The sequence below is a fragment of the Salmo trutta genome, chromosome 37, assembly GCF_901001165.1.
Source record: "Salmo trutta chromosome 37, fSalTru1.1, whole genome shotgun sequence".
Classification (NCBI taxonomy): domain Eukaryota; kingdom Metazoa; phylum Chordata; class Actinopteri; order Salmoniformes; family Salmonidae; genus Salmo; species Salmo trutta.
The window spans coordinates 32,511,733-32,527,673 of NC_042993.1; the positions used below are offsets into that span (position 1 = coordinate 32,511,733).

Below are 15,941 nucleotides of genomic sequence, written 5' to 3' on the forward strand. Positions count from 1 at the left end.
AAACCGTATCGTATTTCTCTGACTCGTTCTCTCACTCTACCAGGAACTACCCCGTCCACACTTGTTTGCAATGTGTTGTGAAGTGTGGACATATGGGCCCCTCCCTGATGGCTGTTTAGTTCCAGACAGACAGGCCTCCAGATGTTTCCAGTGTGGCGGCTGGAGGGACAGATGCTTTTGGCTGGACTGGGGTGGACCAACACTCCATTCAATGGTCCCAAGGCGGAACCCCGCCCCGCTTGGTCACAGAGACCATCACAGTGCCAGGCAAAGAACATCCATCTGCCATAAATCCGAGTAATTATCATCAATATTTGATGTTTGACATTCTCAGTCGATGTTTTAGCAGGATCACTAACTGATTCTGTGATGGTAGAGTAGATCTAGCAGGGAGGGTTCGGGGGGAGACCGTCTACATCCTCAGCCTGCCATAGTTACACACTTGTCCTGATCTCTGTTGTGGGCTTACAAACTGGGTCATACTCAATGGTAGTGAGTATTGATATTTGACTCGAAGTATCCATTTGTAAAATACATTTATGCTTGGTAGCGGTAGCTAGCGCTAGTCGGCTGTACCTGCGCCAAAATGTTTCATCGTATAGCTTGTTCTCCATCTTTTTAAAGTGACCCAACATGTTTTCAGTACTTACGCTGAGTGTGCGTTAAGTGTTCAGGTTCCACTCTACTGTGTTTCTGAATATCAGACGGCCAGGTCACGCTTCTCAAGGTCCTTCTTCCCTCAGTTGGGCAGAACCCAGTGGTGGACTGACTGGCTGCTCGATGAATACAGCTTTTTATCTTGTACTGAGCCTAAAATACCTTTTACAAAGGAGTGATTTCTTCAGGGAGCATGTGCAAGGCCAATGTGTTTGTTTTTAGCAGGGAAAGGGTGGGCTGGAGGGTCGGTTGTTTTCACAACGATAACCTTGGGTTAAGGGTCATGTTGTCCATGTCTCGCTCACCTTGCCCTTGTAATGCTGGGTCAGAGCCAGAAGCGGACTGGCCTCATTGGCTTGGGGAGTAGGGCAGAAACAAGTGGTCTGCTGCTAACTGAGCCGTCTGTTTATCTGGTCGGGGTGAAGTCCTCAAGGTACCTTAACCTCCCCTAACGAAGTACATGCTGGTTTGGATTACTTATGGTACATGCAGCTATGGCAATCTCCGTTTGATACCATGTAAATGATGAAATCGGTACTGTAGGTACTGCAGGTAGCCCCAATATCCTGTCACCCAAATATTAACAATGTCACATAATTATAGTCATAAAGATGTCACATACTGACATTGAGCACCTAAGATGATCACATTTCTCATGTCTTCCCATTTTAGAAAATCACAAATGAACAGCGAGAGACGGACAGGCAGTAAAGCAAAATGGCAATCGGGTAGCTAGCACGGCACCCACCTTTTCCCCATCTCTGATAGTCTTGTAACACTGATTAAGGTACTCGTGAGAAGTGTGTGTTAATTGACGGTTAAGCAGCTTGCTGTCTCCCGGAGCATGAAAAAAAAGGGATAAATTGTGTAAATGGTGTGAGTTATGGTTTAGGGGAGGGGCGGGAAGGAAAACGGGCACAGTGGGTGCTTTCTTTCATCTCGTCAGCCTTGGGTCCTCTCACTTGTTTTGTTCATTAATGCCTAATGTGACGGAACACCACTTGTCTCTCCCTTCACAAATGACACTGATGACAACGGAATAGGAAATGATGGGATGCTGGAAGAATTGTTCATTTTTTTAAATTGCTTGTAATGTTTGTACTAGGTCCTAGCATGTAAACTCAGCAAAAAAAAAGAGACTTCCCTTTTTCAGGACCCTGTCTTTCAAAGATAATTTGTAAAAATCCAAATAACTTCACAGATCTTCATTGTAAAGGGTTTTAACACGGTTTCCCATGCTTGTTCAATGAAGTGGGCGGCAGGTAGCCTAGTGGTTAGAGCGTTGGACTAGCAACCGAAAGGTTGCAAGATCGAAACCCCCAGCTGACAAGGTAAAAAAATCTCTCCTTCTGCCCCTGAACAAGGCAGTTAACCCACTGTTCCTAGGCCGTCATTGAAAATAAGAATTGTGTTCTTAACTGACTTGCCTAATTAAATAAAGGTTTAAAAAAACATAAGCAATTAATGAACATGCACCTGTGGAACGGTCATTAAGACACTAACAGCTTACAGACGGTAGGCAATATAGGTCACAGTTCTGAAAGTAGAAAGGCCTCTTAAGTTGACTCTGAAAAACGCCAAAGGAAAGATGCCCAGCGTCCCTGCTCATCTGGGTGAATGTGCCTTAGGCATGCTGCAAGGAGGCATGAGGACTGCAGATGTGGCCAGGGCAATAAATTGCAATGTCCGTGCTGTGAGATGCCTAAGATAGCGCTACAGGATGGACAGCTGATCGTCCTTGCAGTGTCAGACCACGTGTAACAACACCTGCACAGGATTGATATGTCTGAACATCACACCTGCGGGACAGGTACAGGATGGCAACAGCAACTGCCGAGTTACACCAGGAATGCACAATCCCTCCATCAGTGCTCAGACTGTCCGCAATAGGCTGAGAGAGGCTGGACTGAGGGCTTGTAGGCCTGCTGTAAGGCAGGTCCTCACCAGACATCACCGGCAACAACGTCGCCTTTGGGCACAAACCCACCGTTGCTGGACCAGACAGGACTGGCAAAAAGTGCTCTTTGCTGACAAGTCGCAGTTTTCTGCACCACCCTATGGGACTCCCAATCACGGCCGGATGTGGATTCCTGGATTCGAACCAGGGACTACAGTGACGCCTCTCGTACTGAGATGCAGTGCCTTAGACCGCTGCGCCACTTGGGAGGCCTTACTGAAGAGCTCAGTGACTGTCAACGTGGCACCGTGATAGGATGCCACCTTTCCAACAAGTCAGTTTGTCAAATTTCTGTGCTGGTCAACTGTAAGTGCTGTTATTGTGAAGTGGAAACTTCTAGGAGAAACAACAGCTCAGCCGTGAAGTGGTAGGCCACACAAGCTGACAGAACGGGATCGCCGAGTGCAGAAGAGCATATTGCGTAAAAATTGTCTCTCCTCGGTTGCAACACTCACTACCGAGTTCCTAACTGCCTCTGAAAGCAACGTCAGTACAAGAACTGTTCATTGGGAGCTTCATGAAATGGGTTTCCATGGCCGAGCAGCCCCACGCATGCTTAAGATCACCATGCGCAATGTGAAGCGTCGCCTGGAGTGGTGTAAAGCTTGCCACCATTGGATGCCAGGAGAACGCTACCTGCCCGAATGCATAGTGCCAACTGTAAAGTTTGGTGGAAGGGATAATGGTCTGTGGCTGATTTTCATGGTTCGGGCGAGGCCCCTTAGTTCCATTAAAGGGAAATCTAAATGCTACAGCATAAAATAACATTATAGACAATTCTGTGCATACAACTTTGAGGCAACAATTTGGGGAAGGCTCTTTCCTGTTTCAGCATGACAATGCCCCCGTGCACAAAGCGAGGTCCATACAGAAATGGTTTGTCGAGATCGGTGTGGAAGAACTTGACTGGCTTGCACAGAGCCCTGACCTCAACTCCATCGAACACTTTTGAATAGGAATGCCGACTTCAAGCCAGGCCTAAGCCCCCAACATCAGTTTCCAATCTCACTAATGCTCTTTTGGCTGAATGGAATCAAGTCCCTGCAGCAATGTTCCAACATCTGGTGAAAAGCCTTCCCAGAAGTGTGGAGGCTGCTATATCAGCAAAGGGGGGACCAACTCCATATTGATTCCCATGATTTTGGAATGAGATGTTCTACGAGCAGGTATCCACATACTTTTGGTTATGAAGTGTATCTTCTGTGTGTTTTGTTTGATTTCATCAAGACAATCATGTGTATTTAATAATGTCAGATGTGTCAAGAAGAAGTATCTTATTACTCTTTTGCTTCTTAGGCCCCGATTTGCCCTGTGTTTCAAGTATTTCAAAGCATTACATCCCCCTCATTTTGTAGATAAGAAGTGAGTAGAGAGATGTACTTAGTTTGTCTCAGCCAGCCACACCCCATGGTTTGAGTGTTAGATTAGTGCACAGAGCTGTCAGTCTCCTGAGTACTCCCCAACTATAATCCCTCAGTGCTTGTCCCTGCTGGCCTGCTCTGCACTGATGACTGCCTCCCTCTTGCTGAGTTGGGACGGTCATGGAGGAGTAACAGCTGGCCCAGAGAGCCATCTCTCCCTAAACAGCGGAAACTTCTCCAGCTGTCATCTGCTGTCTCCCATATGACCCGGCTCTTTTTACAGCTGCCGCCCTGGCCAGCCGCACGTTAACCCACTTCCGCCGCAGGAGACCATGCTCGCAGTTTGCTCTGGTGTGTGTGTCTGTGTTCTGCTGGGACCGGGACTGGCCCCCACTAAGAAGCCACCCCAGCACATACAGTGAGGGAAAAAAGTATTTGATCCCCTTCTGATTTTGTACATTTGCCCACTGACAAAGAAATGATCAGTCTATAATTTTAATGGTAGGATTATTTGAACAGTGAGAGAAAGGATAACAACAAAAAAATCTAGAAAAACGCATGTCAAAAATGTTATAAAGTGATTTGCAATTTAATGAGGGAAATAACTATTTGACCCCTCTGCAAAACATGACTTAGTACTTGGTGGCAAAACCCTTGTTGGCAATCACAGAGGTCAGACGTTTCTTGTAGTTGGCCACCAGGTTTGCACACATCTCAGGAGGGATTTTGTCCCACTCCTCTTTGCAGATCTTCTCCAAGTCATTAAGGTTTCTAGGCTGACGTTTGGCAACTCGAACCTTCAGCTCCCTCCACAGATTTTCTATGGGATTAAGGTCTGGAGACTGGCTAGGCCACTCCAGGACCTTAATGTGCTTCTTCTTGAGCCACTCCTTTGTTGCTTTGGCCGTGTGTTTTGGGTCATTGTCATGCTGGAATACCCATCCACGACCCATTTTCAATGCCCTGACTGAGGGAAGGAGGTTCTCACCCAAGATTTGACGGTACATGGCCCCGCCCCGTCCATCGTCCCTTTGATGCGGTGAAGTTGTCCTGTCCCCTTAGCAGAAAAACACCCCCAAAGCATAATGTTTCCACCTCCATGTTTGACGGAGGGGAGGGGAGGGTGTTCTTGGGGTCATAGGCAGCATTCCTCCTCCTCCAAACACGGCGAGTTGAGTTGATGCCAAAGAGCTCCATTTTGGTCTCAGCTGACCACAACACTTTCACCCAGTTGTCCTCTGCCAATGAACATCTGAATGATTCAAACTTCAGACGGGCATGTATATGTGCTTTCTTGAGCAGGGGGACCTTGCGGGCGCTACAGGATTTCAGTCCTTCACGGCGTAGTGTGTTACCAATTGTTGTCTTGGTGACTATGGTCCCAGCTGCTTTGAGATCATTGACAAGATCCTCCCGTGTAATTCTGGGCTGATTCCTCACCGTTCTCATGATCATTGCAACTCCACGAGGTGAGATCTTGCATAGAGCCCCAGGCCGAGGGAGACTGACAGTTCTTTTGTGTTTCTTCCATTTGCGAATAATCGCACCAACTGTTGTCACCTTCTCACCAAGCTGCTTGGCGATGGTCTTGTAGCCCATTCCAGCCTTGTGTAGGTCTACAATCTTGTCCCTGACATCCTTGGAGAGCTCTTTGGTCTTGGCCATGGTGGAGAGTTTGGAATCTGATTGATTGATTGCTTCTGTGGACAGGTGTCTTTAATACAGGTAACAAGCTGAGATTAGGAGCACTCCCTTTAAGAGTGTGCTCCTAATCTCAGCTCGTTACCTGTATAAAAGACACCTGGGAGCCAGAAATCTTTCTAATTGAGAGGGGGTCAAATACTTATTTCCCTCATTAAAATGCAAATCAATTTATAACATTTTTGACATGCGTTTTTCTGGATTTTTTTGTTGTTATTCTGTCTCTCACTGTTCAAATAAACCTACCATTAAAATTATAGACTGATCATTTCTTTGTCAGTGGGCAAACGTACAAAATCAGCAGGGGATCAAATACTTTTTGCCCTCACTGTAATGGGTTGAATGCAACCCCTGGCTCCCTGAAAATACTATTAGGCTCTGGTCTCACAGGAGATTGAGATACACTTTAGGTGTTGTTTTTTTCTCTGGTGACCTCAGAGAACTTGGCTCGTACGTGACTCGTATATAGCTCATGCAGTTTTAAAGTTTCAAAATGCATTTGCTGCACCAAGCTATGTCGATACGGACAAACTCTTGCAAGGTGACAACATGCAAAAAAAGTAACACATTTTCACTGCACTTACTAAATGAACAGTAAGCTCATCTTAGCAAAAACATTTGTCAGTGCATATACAGTGCATTCAAAAGTATTCAGACCCCTTGACTTTTTCCACATTTTGTTACGTTACAGCCTTATTCTAAAATTAAAATAAATAAAATCCCTCGTTAAAAAACCAAAGCCATGAGGTAGAAGGAATTGTCCGTAGAGCTCCGAGACAGGATTGTATCAAGGCACAGATCTGGGGAAGGGTACCAAAGAATATCTGCAGCATTGAAGGTCCCCAAGAACACAGTGGCCTCCATCATTCTTAAATGGAAGAAGTTTGGAACCACCAAGACTCTTCCTAGAGCTGGCCTTCCCCCAAACTGAGCAATCGGGGGAGAAGGGCCTTGATCAGGGAGGTGACCAAGAAGTCGATGGTCACTCTGACAGAGCTCCAGAGTTCCTCTGTAGAGATGGGAGAACCTTCCAGAAGGACAACCATCTCTGCAGCACTTCACTAATCAGGCCTTTATGGTGGAGTGGCCAGACGGAAGCCACTCCTCAGTAAAAGGCACATGACAGCCTTTTACAGTATTCTACCTTAATACCTTGTCCCTGTAAGATGTGTTAATATTTCTGGGGGTGGATTATCCCTAATGTCATCTGAGCACGACGTATGTTTGTTGTTGAACGCCAAAAGCTGAACGTTAGACTTTGGTTTATTGTTTTTGTCAAGCTGACAGTGTTTCTATATACTTTTTATTTTTGGTCCTGTGGCTCTGTTGGGCTTAGTTGCTGTGAGCGCTGCTGCCTGTCCCGGGATCCCTCCAGATTCCGCAGAGGGGGAGATACTTGGAAGCCCAGCTAGCCTAGCTGGCTCGGCGGACTCAAATGGAGGCCGGTATTGAACGTTGCCAGTGCTGCAGGAGCTGTGTTTACTTTGCTTTGTTCCGGGACAATGTGGACTGTGCTGACTTTCAATGTAGCAACTGTTTGCTTGCGGAGTACTTCAGGGTGGCGAAGTGGCTTCTCTTAGCAAGCAAGTAGCAAACCTACACAAGCTACTGGGGAATCCACATCCGCCTACTTTTTCCCTTTTCGTCCACTTCAGTAGCCGGACACCGCTCTGGTTTGATGGAAGTGTCACCGCAGACATGTTGGCTCTCCAGTGTCGACTGGCCGGTGCTCAGCAGGGTTCCATCCCCAAAGGGGTCTCCCTCTTCCCTGGAGAACGGAGCTGTTCTCGACAAAACTCGCCGTGGAAGTTGAAGACAACGTCCTGAGGCATACGGGGGTCTCGTTGGAGATGTTGAGCCCGGACCTGACACAGACCGGAAACAGCTTTGCCGCCCTGGATCCAGAGGTTCCAGCGCCTTTCTTCCTTGGGGGCTTCCCATACAAGATCGGATCCGGAGGTACCTACGTCTTCATCCTGTGCTCTGTCTCCCTCTCTTGTGGCTTCTACCTCGGGTTCAGATCCTCGGAGCTCCCACCCTCATCAGACCGTGAGGCTGCCTGAGAGACCGGCCCATTTAACATCACCAGCTGTCATCATAGGCAGCTTTATGGTAAGAAGCATCTCGGTTCTCAAGGCAAAAACCCTGTGCTACCCAGGAGTACGAGTACAGGACATCACAAGGCTGCTTCTGACTGTTCTATGACAGATGCCGGTCCATGAAGCCAATAACTTGCTTGTAACAGATGACATTCATACTCTGACTGTCTCTGTGTTGTCTCTCTTGTTGTGATGTGTATTTATTTTAATCCCAGGCCCCCGTCCCCGCAGGAGGCCTTTTGGTAGGCCTTCATTGTAAATAAGAATTTGTTCTTAACTGGCTTGCCTAGTTAAATAAAGGTTAAATAAATAAAAAAATACATCTTTGAGATGATACATTGGTAGCAATACATGGTTATAATATTTACCGAAAATACATAAATGCCAACGGGGCGGTGTTTGCGGTCTATATAAATAACCACATTCCTGTAAAGCTTAGAGAAGATCTAATGTTCAATACTGTTGAAGTAATATGGCTACAGGTTCATTTGCCTCACCTAAAGCCCATTCTAGTGGGAAGCTGCTATAGACCACCAAGTGCTAACAGTCAGTATCTGGATAATATGTGTGAAATGCTTGATAATGTATGTGATATCAACCGAGAAGTATATTTTCTGGGTGATTTAAAAATTTACTGGCTCTCATCAAGCTGCCCACTCAAGAAAAAGCTTCAAACTGTAACCAGTGTCAACCTACCAGGGTAGTTAGAAACAGCACAGGAATTAAATCATCAACATGTATTGATCACATCTTTACTAATGTTGCAGAAATGAGCTTTAAAGCAGTATACAAATCCATAGGATGTAGTGATTACAATATAATAGCCATATCTAGGAATACCAAAGTTCCAACGGCTGGGCCTAATATAGTGTATAAGAGGTCATACAATAACTTTTGTAGTGATTCATATGTTGATGATGTAAAGAATATTTGCTGGTCTGTGGTGTGTAATGAGGAACAACCAGACGCTACACTTTACACATTTTATGAAATTGCTGATTCCAGCTACTAATAACTTTTGAATTCAGTAAAGTCAGTGTGCAGGAGGTGAAAAAAGTATTGTCTATCAACAATAACAAGCCACTGGGGTCTGACAATCTGTAATGAAAATTACTGAGGATAATAGTGGATGATATTAAGAAAATGACTGTTTAAAACTGTTAAAACCCCTTGGATTGATGAGGAATTGAAAAATTGTATGGTTGAGAGGGATGAGGCAAAAGGTATGGCAATTAAGTCTGGCAGCCCAACTGATTGGCAGATTAAGAAATCATGTGATTAAGCAAAATAAAATGAAACTATACTATGAAACAAAGATTAATGATAGTAAAAAGCTTTGGAGTACCTTAAATTAAACTCTGGGGGAAAAAAGCCAACTCGGCTCCTTCATTCATTGAATCAGATGGCTCATTCATCACAAAGCCCACTGATATTGCCAACTACTTTTCATTACTTTTTAATTGGCAAGATAAACAAACTTAGGGATGACATGCCAGCAACAAACGCTGACACTTCACATCCAAGTATATCTGACCAAATTATGAAAACAAGAATTGAACTTTTGAATTCCGTAAAGTCAGTGTGCAGGAGGTGAAAAAAGTATTGTCTATCAACAATAACAAGCCACTGGGGTCTGACAATCTGGAATGAAAATTACTGAGGATAATAGTGGATGATATTGCCACTCCTATTTGCCATATCTCCAATTAAAGCCTACTAGAAAGTGTGTGCCCTCAAGGCCTGGAGGGAAGCTACAGTCATTCCGCTATCCAAGAATAGTAAAGCCCCCTTTACTGGCTCAAATAGCCGACCTATCAGTATGTTACCCACCCTTTAGTAAACTTTCAGCACGCATGTAGGGAAGGACACACAACAAGCATGGCACTTATGCAAATGACTGATGATTGGCTGAGAGAAATTGATAAAATTATTGTGGGGGCTGTCTTTTTAGACTTCAGTGCAGCTTTTGACATTATCGATCATAGTCTGCTTCTGGAAAAACATATGTGTTATGGCTTTACACCCCCTGCTATTTTGTGGATAAAGTTACTTGTCTAACAGAACACAGAGGGTGTTTTTTAATGGAAGCCTCTCAAACATAATCCAGGTAGAAGCAGGAATTCCCCAGGGTAGCTCTTTAGGCCCATTGGAAAAAAGCAATCTTTACCAATGACATGCCACTGGGTTTGAGTAAGACCAGTTTGTCTATGTATGCGGATGACTCAACACTATACATGTCAGCTACTACAGCAACTGAAATGACTGAAACACTTAACAAAGCTCTGCAGTTAGTTTCTGAATGGGTAGCAAGAAATAAGTTAGTCCTAAATATTTCCAAAACTAAAAGCATTGTATTTGGGACAAATCATTCACTAAACCCTAAACATCAACTACATCTCGTAATGAATAATGTGAAAGTTGAGCAAGTTGGTGACTAAACTGCTGGGAGTTACCCTTGATTGTAAACTGTCATGGCCAAAACATATTGATAGAACAGTAACTAGGATGGGGAGAAGTCTGTCCATAATAAAGCATTGCTCTGCCTTCTTAACAACACTATCAACAAGGCAGGTCCTACAGGCCCTGGTTTTGTCGCATCTGGACAACTGTTCAGTCATATGGTCAGGTGCCACAAAGATGGACTTGGGAAAATTGCAGTTGGCTCAGAACAGGGCAGCACGGCTGGCCCTTAAAAGTACACGGAGAGCTAACATTAATGACATATGTCAATCTCTCATGGCTCAAGGTGGAAGAGATTGACTTCCTCATTACTTGTTTTTGTAAGAGGTGTTGACAAGTTGAAGGTACCGAGCTGTCTGTTTAAAATACTAGCACACAGCTCAAACACCCATGCATACCCCACAAGACATGCCACCAAAGGTCTCTTCAGTCCCCAAGTCCAGAACAGACTATGGTAGGTGTACAGTACTACATAGTACTACATAGAGCCATGACTGCATGGAACTCTATTCAACATCAAGTAACTGATGCAAGCAGTAGAATCATTATTTAAAAAGCAGGTAAGAATACAACTTAAGTAACAGCAGGGACTGTGAAGTAACACAAACACAGGCACAGACACATGCATACAAACGCATGATAACATACGCACTATACACTATACACACACATATACATGGATTTTGCATTGTAGCTATGGCTTTGGCAGAAGCTAATGGGGATCCATAATACATACAAATATAGCACACTTGGGGTTTGCCAAAAGGCACCTAAAGGTGAAAGGATTTTCTGGTCTGATGAAACCAAGATTGAACTCGTTTGCTTGAATGCTAAATGTCACATCTGGAGGAAACCTGGCACCATCCCTACGGTGAAGCATGGTGGTGGCAGCGTCTTGCTGTCGGGATGTTTTTCAGCGGCAGGGACTGGGAGACTAGTCAGGATCGAGGGAAAGACGAACGTAGCAAAGTACATAGATGCTTGATGAAAACCTGCTCCAGAGCTCTCAGGACCTCCGACTGGGACGAATGTTCACTTTCCAATAGGACGACGACACTAAACACACAGCCAAGACAACGCAGGAGTGGCTTCGGGCCAAGTCTGAATGTCCTTGAGCGGCCCAGCCAGAGCCAGGACTTTAACCCGATTTGAACATCTCTGGAGAGACCTGAAAATAGCCTGACATAGCTTGAGAATATATGCAGATGAGAATGGGAAAAACTCCCCAATCACATGTGCCCCAAGCTTGTAGCGTCATACTCTAGAGGACTCGAGGCTGTAATCGCTGCCAAAGGTGCTTCGACAATGTACTGAGTAAAGGGTCTGAATACTTATGTAAATGTGATATTTGCTCAATTTCTTTTTAAAAGCCTTTTTACTTTGTCATTATGGGGTTTGTGTGTAGATTGATGGGGGGGACTGTTTAATCCATTTTAGAATAAGGCTGTAATGTAACAATGGAAAAAGTCAAGGAGTCTGAATACTTTCCGAATGCACTGTACATTTCACCTGCTTAATAGTTGCATTTGAAAATGTCAAGTACTCATTAGTAATCGAATACAAACCTTGAGTTAGGCGTGAGTACTCGATTCTAGTCTAGAGTTTAAGATGACAAAAACCTTGTATATTGGAGTTGAACAACTCTTCCTTTTTTGTGCCTTGCAGGAACAACATCGAAAATGATCAAGCTTAGAGAGGAGCCCAGCGACTATGCAGACCAGTCCAGAGGGAAGAGTCCGGTCAACAACAGCACACTGGTCCCGGTCAAAGGCATCAACAACCTAGGAAACACCTGCTTCTTTAACGCAGTGATGCAGGTGCGGTCATTATGAGATTGGTTTGTATACTGTAAACATTGTCACTAGTGAGGCTGCTTATGAAATGCAACCGTAGGGATAAGGTCATGTCGAAGAGTCTTTACCACTGGTGTAATGAAAGTCATTGCATACCTTACAGAACTATTTATAAACTTGTCAGAAATGTCCAGATCAACTAGCCCATGTCAGCTAACATTTTCTTGCTAGGTTTGTTAGCCTGGATTTTTTTCTAATGTTGGAGTCACTCAAATATCACATGAATAAACATTAGACATGGCAAAATGTATAGAATTGCAAGAAAATTAGCTTTAAAACTGCAAAATGTTCTCTGCACCCCATTACAAAATGTGTAGAATTGCTGGAAATAAGCTTTAACCCTGCAACATTTTCTCTCCCCCAACAAGAGGGGTGTGAACAGTCTGTGTCATAAACAGGGCTTGTGCCCATAGAAATACATGTGGCGTGGGAACCCCTGGTCTAAGGAATGGTGTACTGTAAACATGGCGGCTGGTCAAACTACCAACTGCCATGTCAAGTGCTGCTCCTCCCTACAGTAAAATACCATAACATACCAGGCATCAGCAACACATATAAACAGGTTCTGCCATAATGCCATCGGTCATTTTTTTTTAATGTCTTTACAATACAGCTGTATAGGCAAGGACAAGTTATGCATATATAGTACAAGGGTATTTTAAATGCATATGTGTGACACATCTATCCACAGGAGAATAGGACTGGTATGGAACACATTCTCTATGTTGCAGTGCGTATTGGCTGTCTGTTCTTGGGGATTTGAAACTTACATTCCCTTCCCGTTTTCTGCCATTTTGTTAATCACCTTCTGGAGCTAACTTGTGATTGAAACCAGACCGAACGTTCTTTCTTTACACGTTTTTTTTCTCTGTCTCTTTCTATTCTCATTGTCTCCTTCAAAATTGCAATTTTGCTGGTGAAACAACATAATTGTCAGAGAGAAAGCTCACACTGCTGAAAGTCATTGTGTCTTTTCCATAGCAACTGTCTTCATTGCCAGGATGTGACAAAACAACTGTCGCTTGAAAGGAAAGAAAGAGATGCTGCAGTAATATGATGGGACAATGGTGGCTCTGGGCAATCCTTTCTGTGTTTGTCACAGCTCATCGTTTCTTTGGAAAGGGCTTTTTTAGCATAATGGTCTTTAGGCTTACACCTGCCAGTTTCTCAGAATTAAGAGATTTTTTTTTGTAGACTTTCCTTCTTTTTTTTTTTTTTTTTTTGCATTTGTAATATTTTTCAGTTTATATCATTTTTTGTGAAGGGATGATGAAATGAAAAGGAAGAAGTGCAGGAAGATGTTAATTCAGGATTCTTCTAACTGATAAGAAATGATTCTGTCCTGTCCATGCAGGGGAAAACGATGATGACTAAATGAATGGTAAATTGTTAGTAATAGCTGATTTTTGTCCATCAGAATCTGTCCCAGACTCACATGCTGAACGACCTGATACAGGATGTGAAGGAGAAGGGACACAAGCTGAAGATCTGCCCCCCTGCCGAGTCAAACGTGGTACGTTCCACCCTCATCCGGTTTGTATGGTCCAGTCCACCACTATAGTCTTATACTGTACATGGCACAGGAAGCCACTTATTACTGTCTATATAGGTGGTTCTTTTTATTATTAGCATACAGGCTATCGTAAATAACCCTTAAGTTATGTTGTAGCCCACCCCCCACGTCTCCAGTCATCTGTAAAATGCAGTCAAACCCCTTCAGCCTTTCCATGGTAGTGCAACAATGTATGAAATACATGCCTTGTCTAACACTCATATGTTCTCTCCCTTGCTCTCTCCTTTCCTGGGGTTGTCCTTCAGGGGGCGTTGACGGTGACTCTGCCCAGCCCAGAGCCCCTGACCTCGGCCATGTTCCTCTTCCTACACAGCATGAAGGAGTCTGGGAAGGGCCCTGTCAACCCCAAGATCCTTTTCAACCAGCTCTGCCAGAAGTAAGAGTCTACATTGTTCTGCATTTGTCTTTATTTTATATTTTGACCATCTCGCAGCATTGGTGTTGATGGTGCCGGAACCCAGTATAGGCTTGTATAGCCATGGGTGTGGACTTAACCTGCTTCCTGTGCTTGTCCATGCTAAAATATATTTTATTAAAAGAACATATGAGGGCTGCCCTGTAGGGTGCCAGAGGAGGCACTACAGACCTGTAATAGGTCGGCTAAAGCTTTCATAATTATATTCTCTTTCATTGTGTACTAATGACAAACTTGATCACCGAGAGATATCAATTCTTCCTTATTTGAGTGATGGAATCACGGCTGCGCAGAAACGTTGCACTGTTGTTGCAGCGGCAGTGGTGCATCAATGTTGGACACAGCCTCATATGCAGACAAGCTGCCCTGCTCCCAAGGATCGAGGTCAGCGTACCCCAACTGGTCTGGCGCTTCTCCATTGCCGTGGCAACAGTCAACCACACAATACAGGCAGGGGCCACAGCTTTTACCTGCCCTGTTGTCAAGCTGCCATGGCGACCACTTCAGAGAAGAGGTTGTCTCAACCTGCTGGACCCTACCAGCACCTGGTCCATCCAGTCTTCAGTCCACCCTGCTTCCCAACGCTGCTCAACACTAAACCCATTAACACCAACGCACTCCACACGGAAACGAACAATAGACCTCACTGCACAAAATGGCTCTGATGCACTCTGCTTCCAGCTGCAATCAAAACAGCATGGCATGTCCTTGTTCTCTTTAACACACCGCACCACCTGTGTTGGTGTTTGAACCTGAGCATGGTAAACCGGCTGAGTGGCTGGCCCGGGCAGCCCTCCCAGTTTCATGGTGAACCCTTATGAACACGGTCCCCTTTGAACATGCTGAACGGTTGGTTAGGTCTCTCTTTAAACGTGTGGTGAATGGTTGGTTGGCTCTTGTTGTTGGAACATGCTGAACGGCTGGTTAGTCCCAGGCTGGCTGTGGTGTGTGGAGCCTGTTGGGTTAGGTAGGACCGGGCTCTGTACAGTTGGCTGTGTCTGGGTGGGATGGGGAACGTTCGGGTGGCTGGAGCGAGGAGACTGTCGGCCGGCTGGGTGCCTCTGGTGTGTCCAAGTACCCGGCCTTTCATCTGCCCAGGTGTGTGTGAGTGTGAGAGTAATGCCACCCCTCACCTGGTACCACCTCACCCTGCAGCACACATGCACTCAGCCGGGCATATACATAGGCACAACACGCATGCACATGCACCAATACACATTCACCCAGTAGACCTCATTTCATGCCCTTCCTCACGCTCACATGCACCGACGCATGCCTTTTATTCAAACCCTTCTTCCATGCACACATTGACTCGACACATACAAATGCACATGCAACACACTTCATTCCATGTTTCTACGCACACCTATGACTTGCCATCACTCTCCCGTCCTTCACAAACAAACTCTACGTCTCTCTCCTCATTCTGTAACTGCATGTCAGTGGGGCAGGGTCAAGAGTCGCTCCTCTATACAGGGACATTCTCCTGATGCTGTTCATGATATTTCTCCTGCAGCGTGTTGACCTTCGGGATGACTAAAGCCATGTACACACTAGGCTGTGTGCATGTCCAATCCTCGTCTTTATTACCCGAGGTCTCGTAGCTCAGTGGCGTGTTGACGGCCCTGACCTGGGAATGTGCACCCTAGTGCTTAACAACACACTGTTTTGTTAAACTGGCTGCTTGGGTAGGACCCCACGGTGTGTGTTTTTCCTTTGGTATTTAAGGCAGATTGAGCCTAGTGTGTTGTGTTCACCCTTGACCAGCTGAGTCACTCCCTGCCTGGCCTGCCCTTCTGGCTGCCCCGCTATACCCAAAGCCAAGACTGTGCCAGCTGGACGGGTTATGCTCGGACCAGCGCCAG

At 45.2% G+C, this 15,941-nt stretch overlaps 1 protein-coding gene across 1 annotated transcript in view; it reads left to right on the plus strand.

Annotated features, from left to right (window-relative positions):
- Positions 1-15,941, plus strand: part of LOC115177388 (ubiquitin carboxyl-terminal hydrolase 45-like) — a 50,541-nt gene that overhangs the window by 14,441 nt on the left and 20,159 nt on the right. Inside the window, exons 6-8 of the mRNA XM_029738113.1 lie at positions 11,901-12,052; positions 13,506-13,601; positions 13,907-14,037. Of these exons, the coding sequence (XP_029593973.1) occupies positions 11,901-12,052; positions 13,506-13,601; positions 13,907-14,037 (379 nt within the window). The remainder of the gene's footprint in view (positions 1-11,900; positions 12,053-13,505; positions 13,602-13,906; positions 14,038-15,941) is intronic.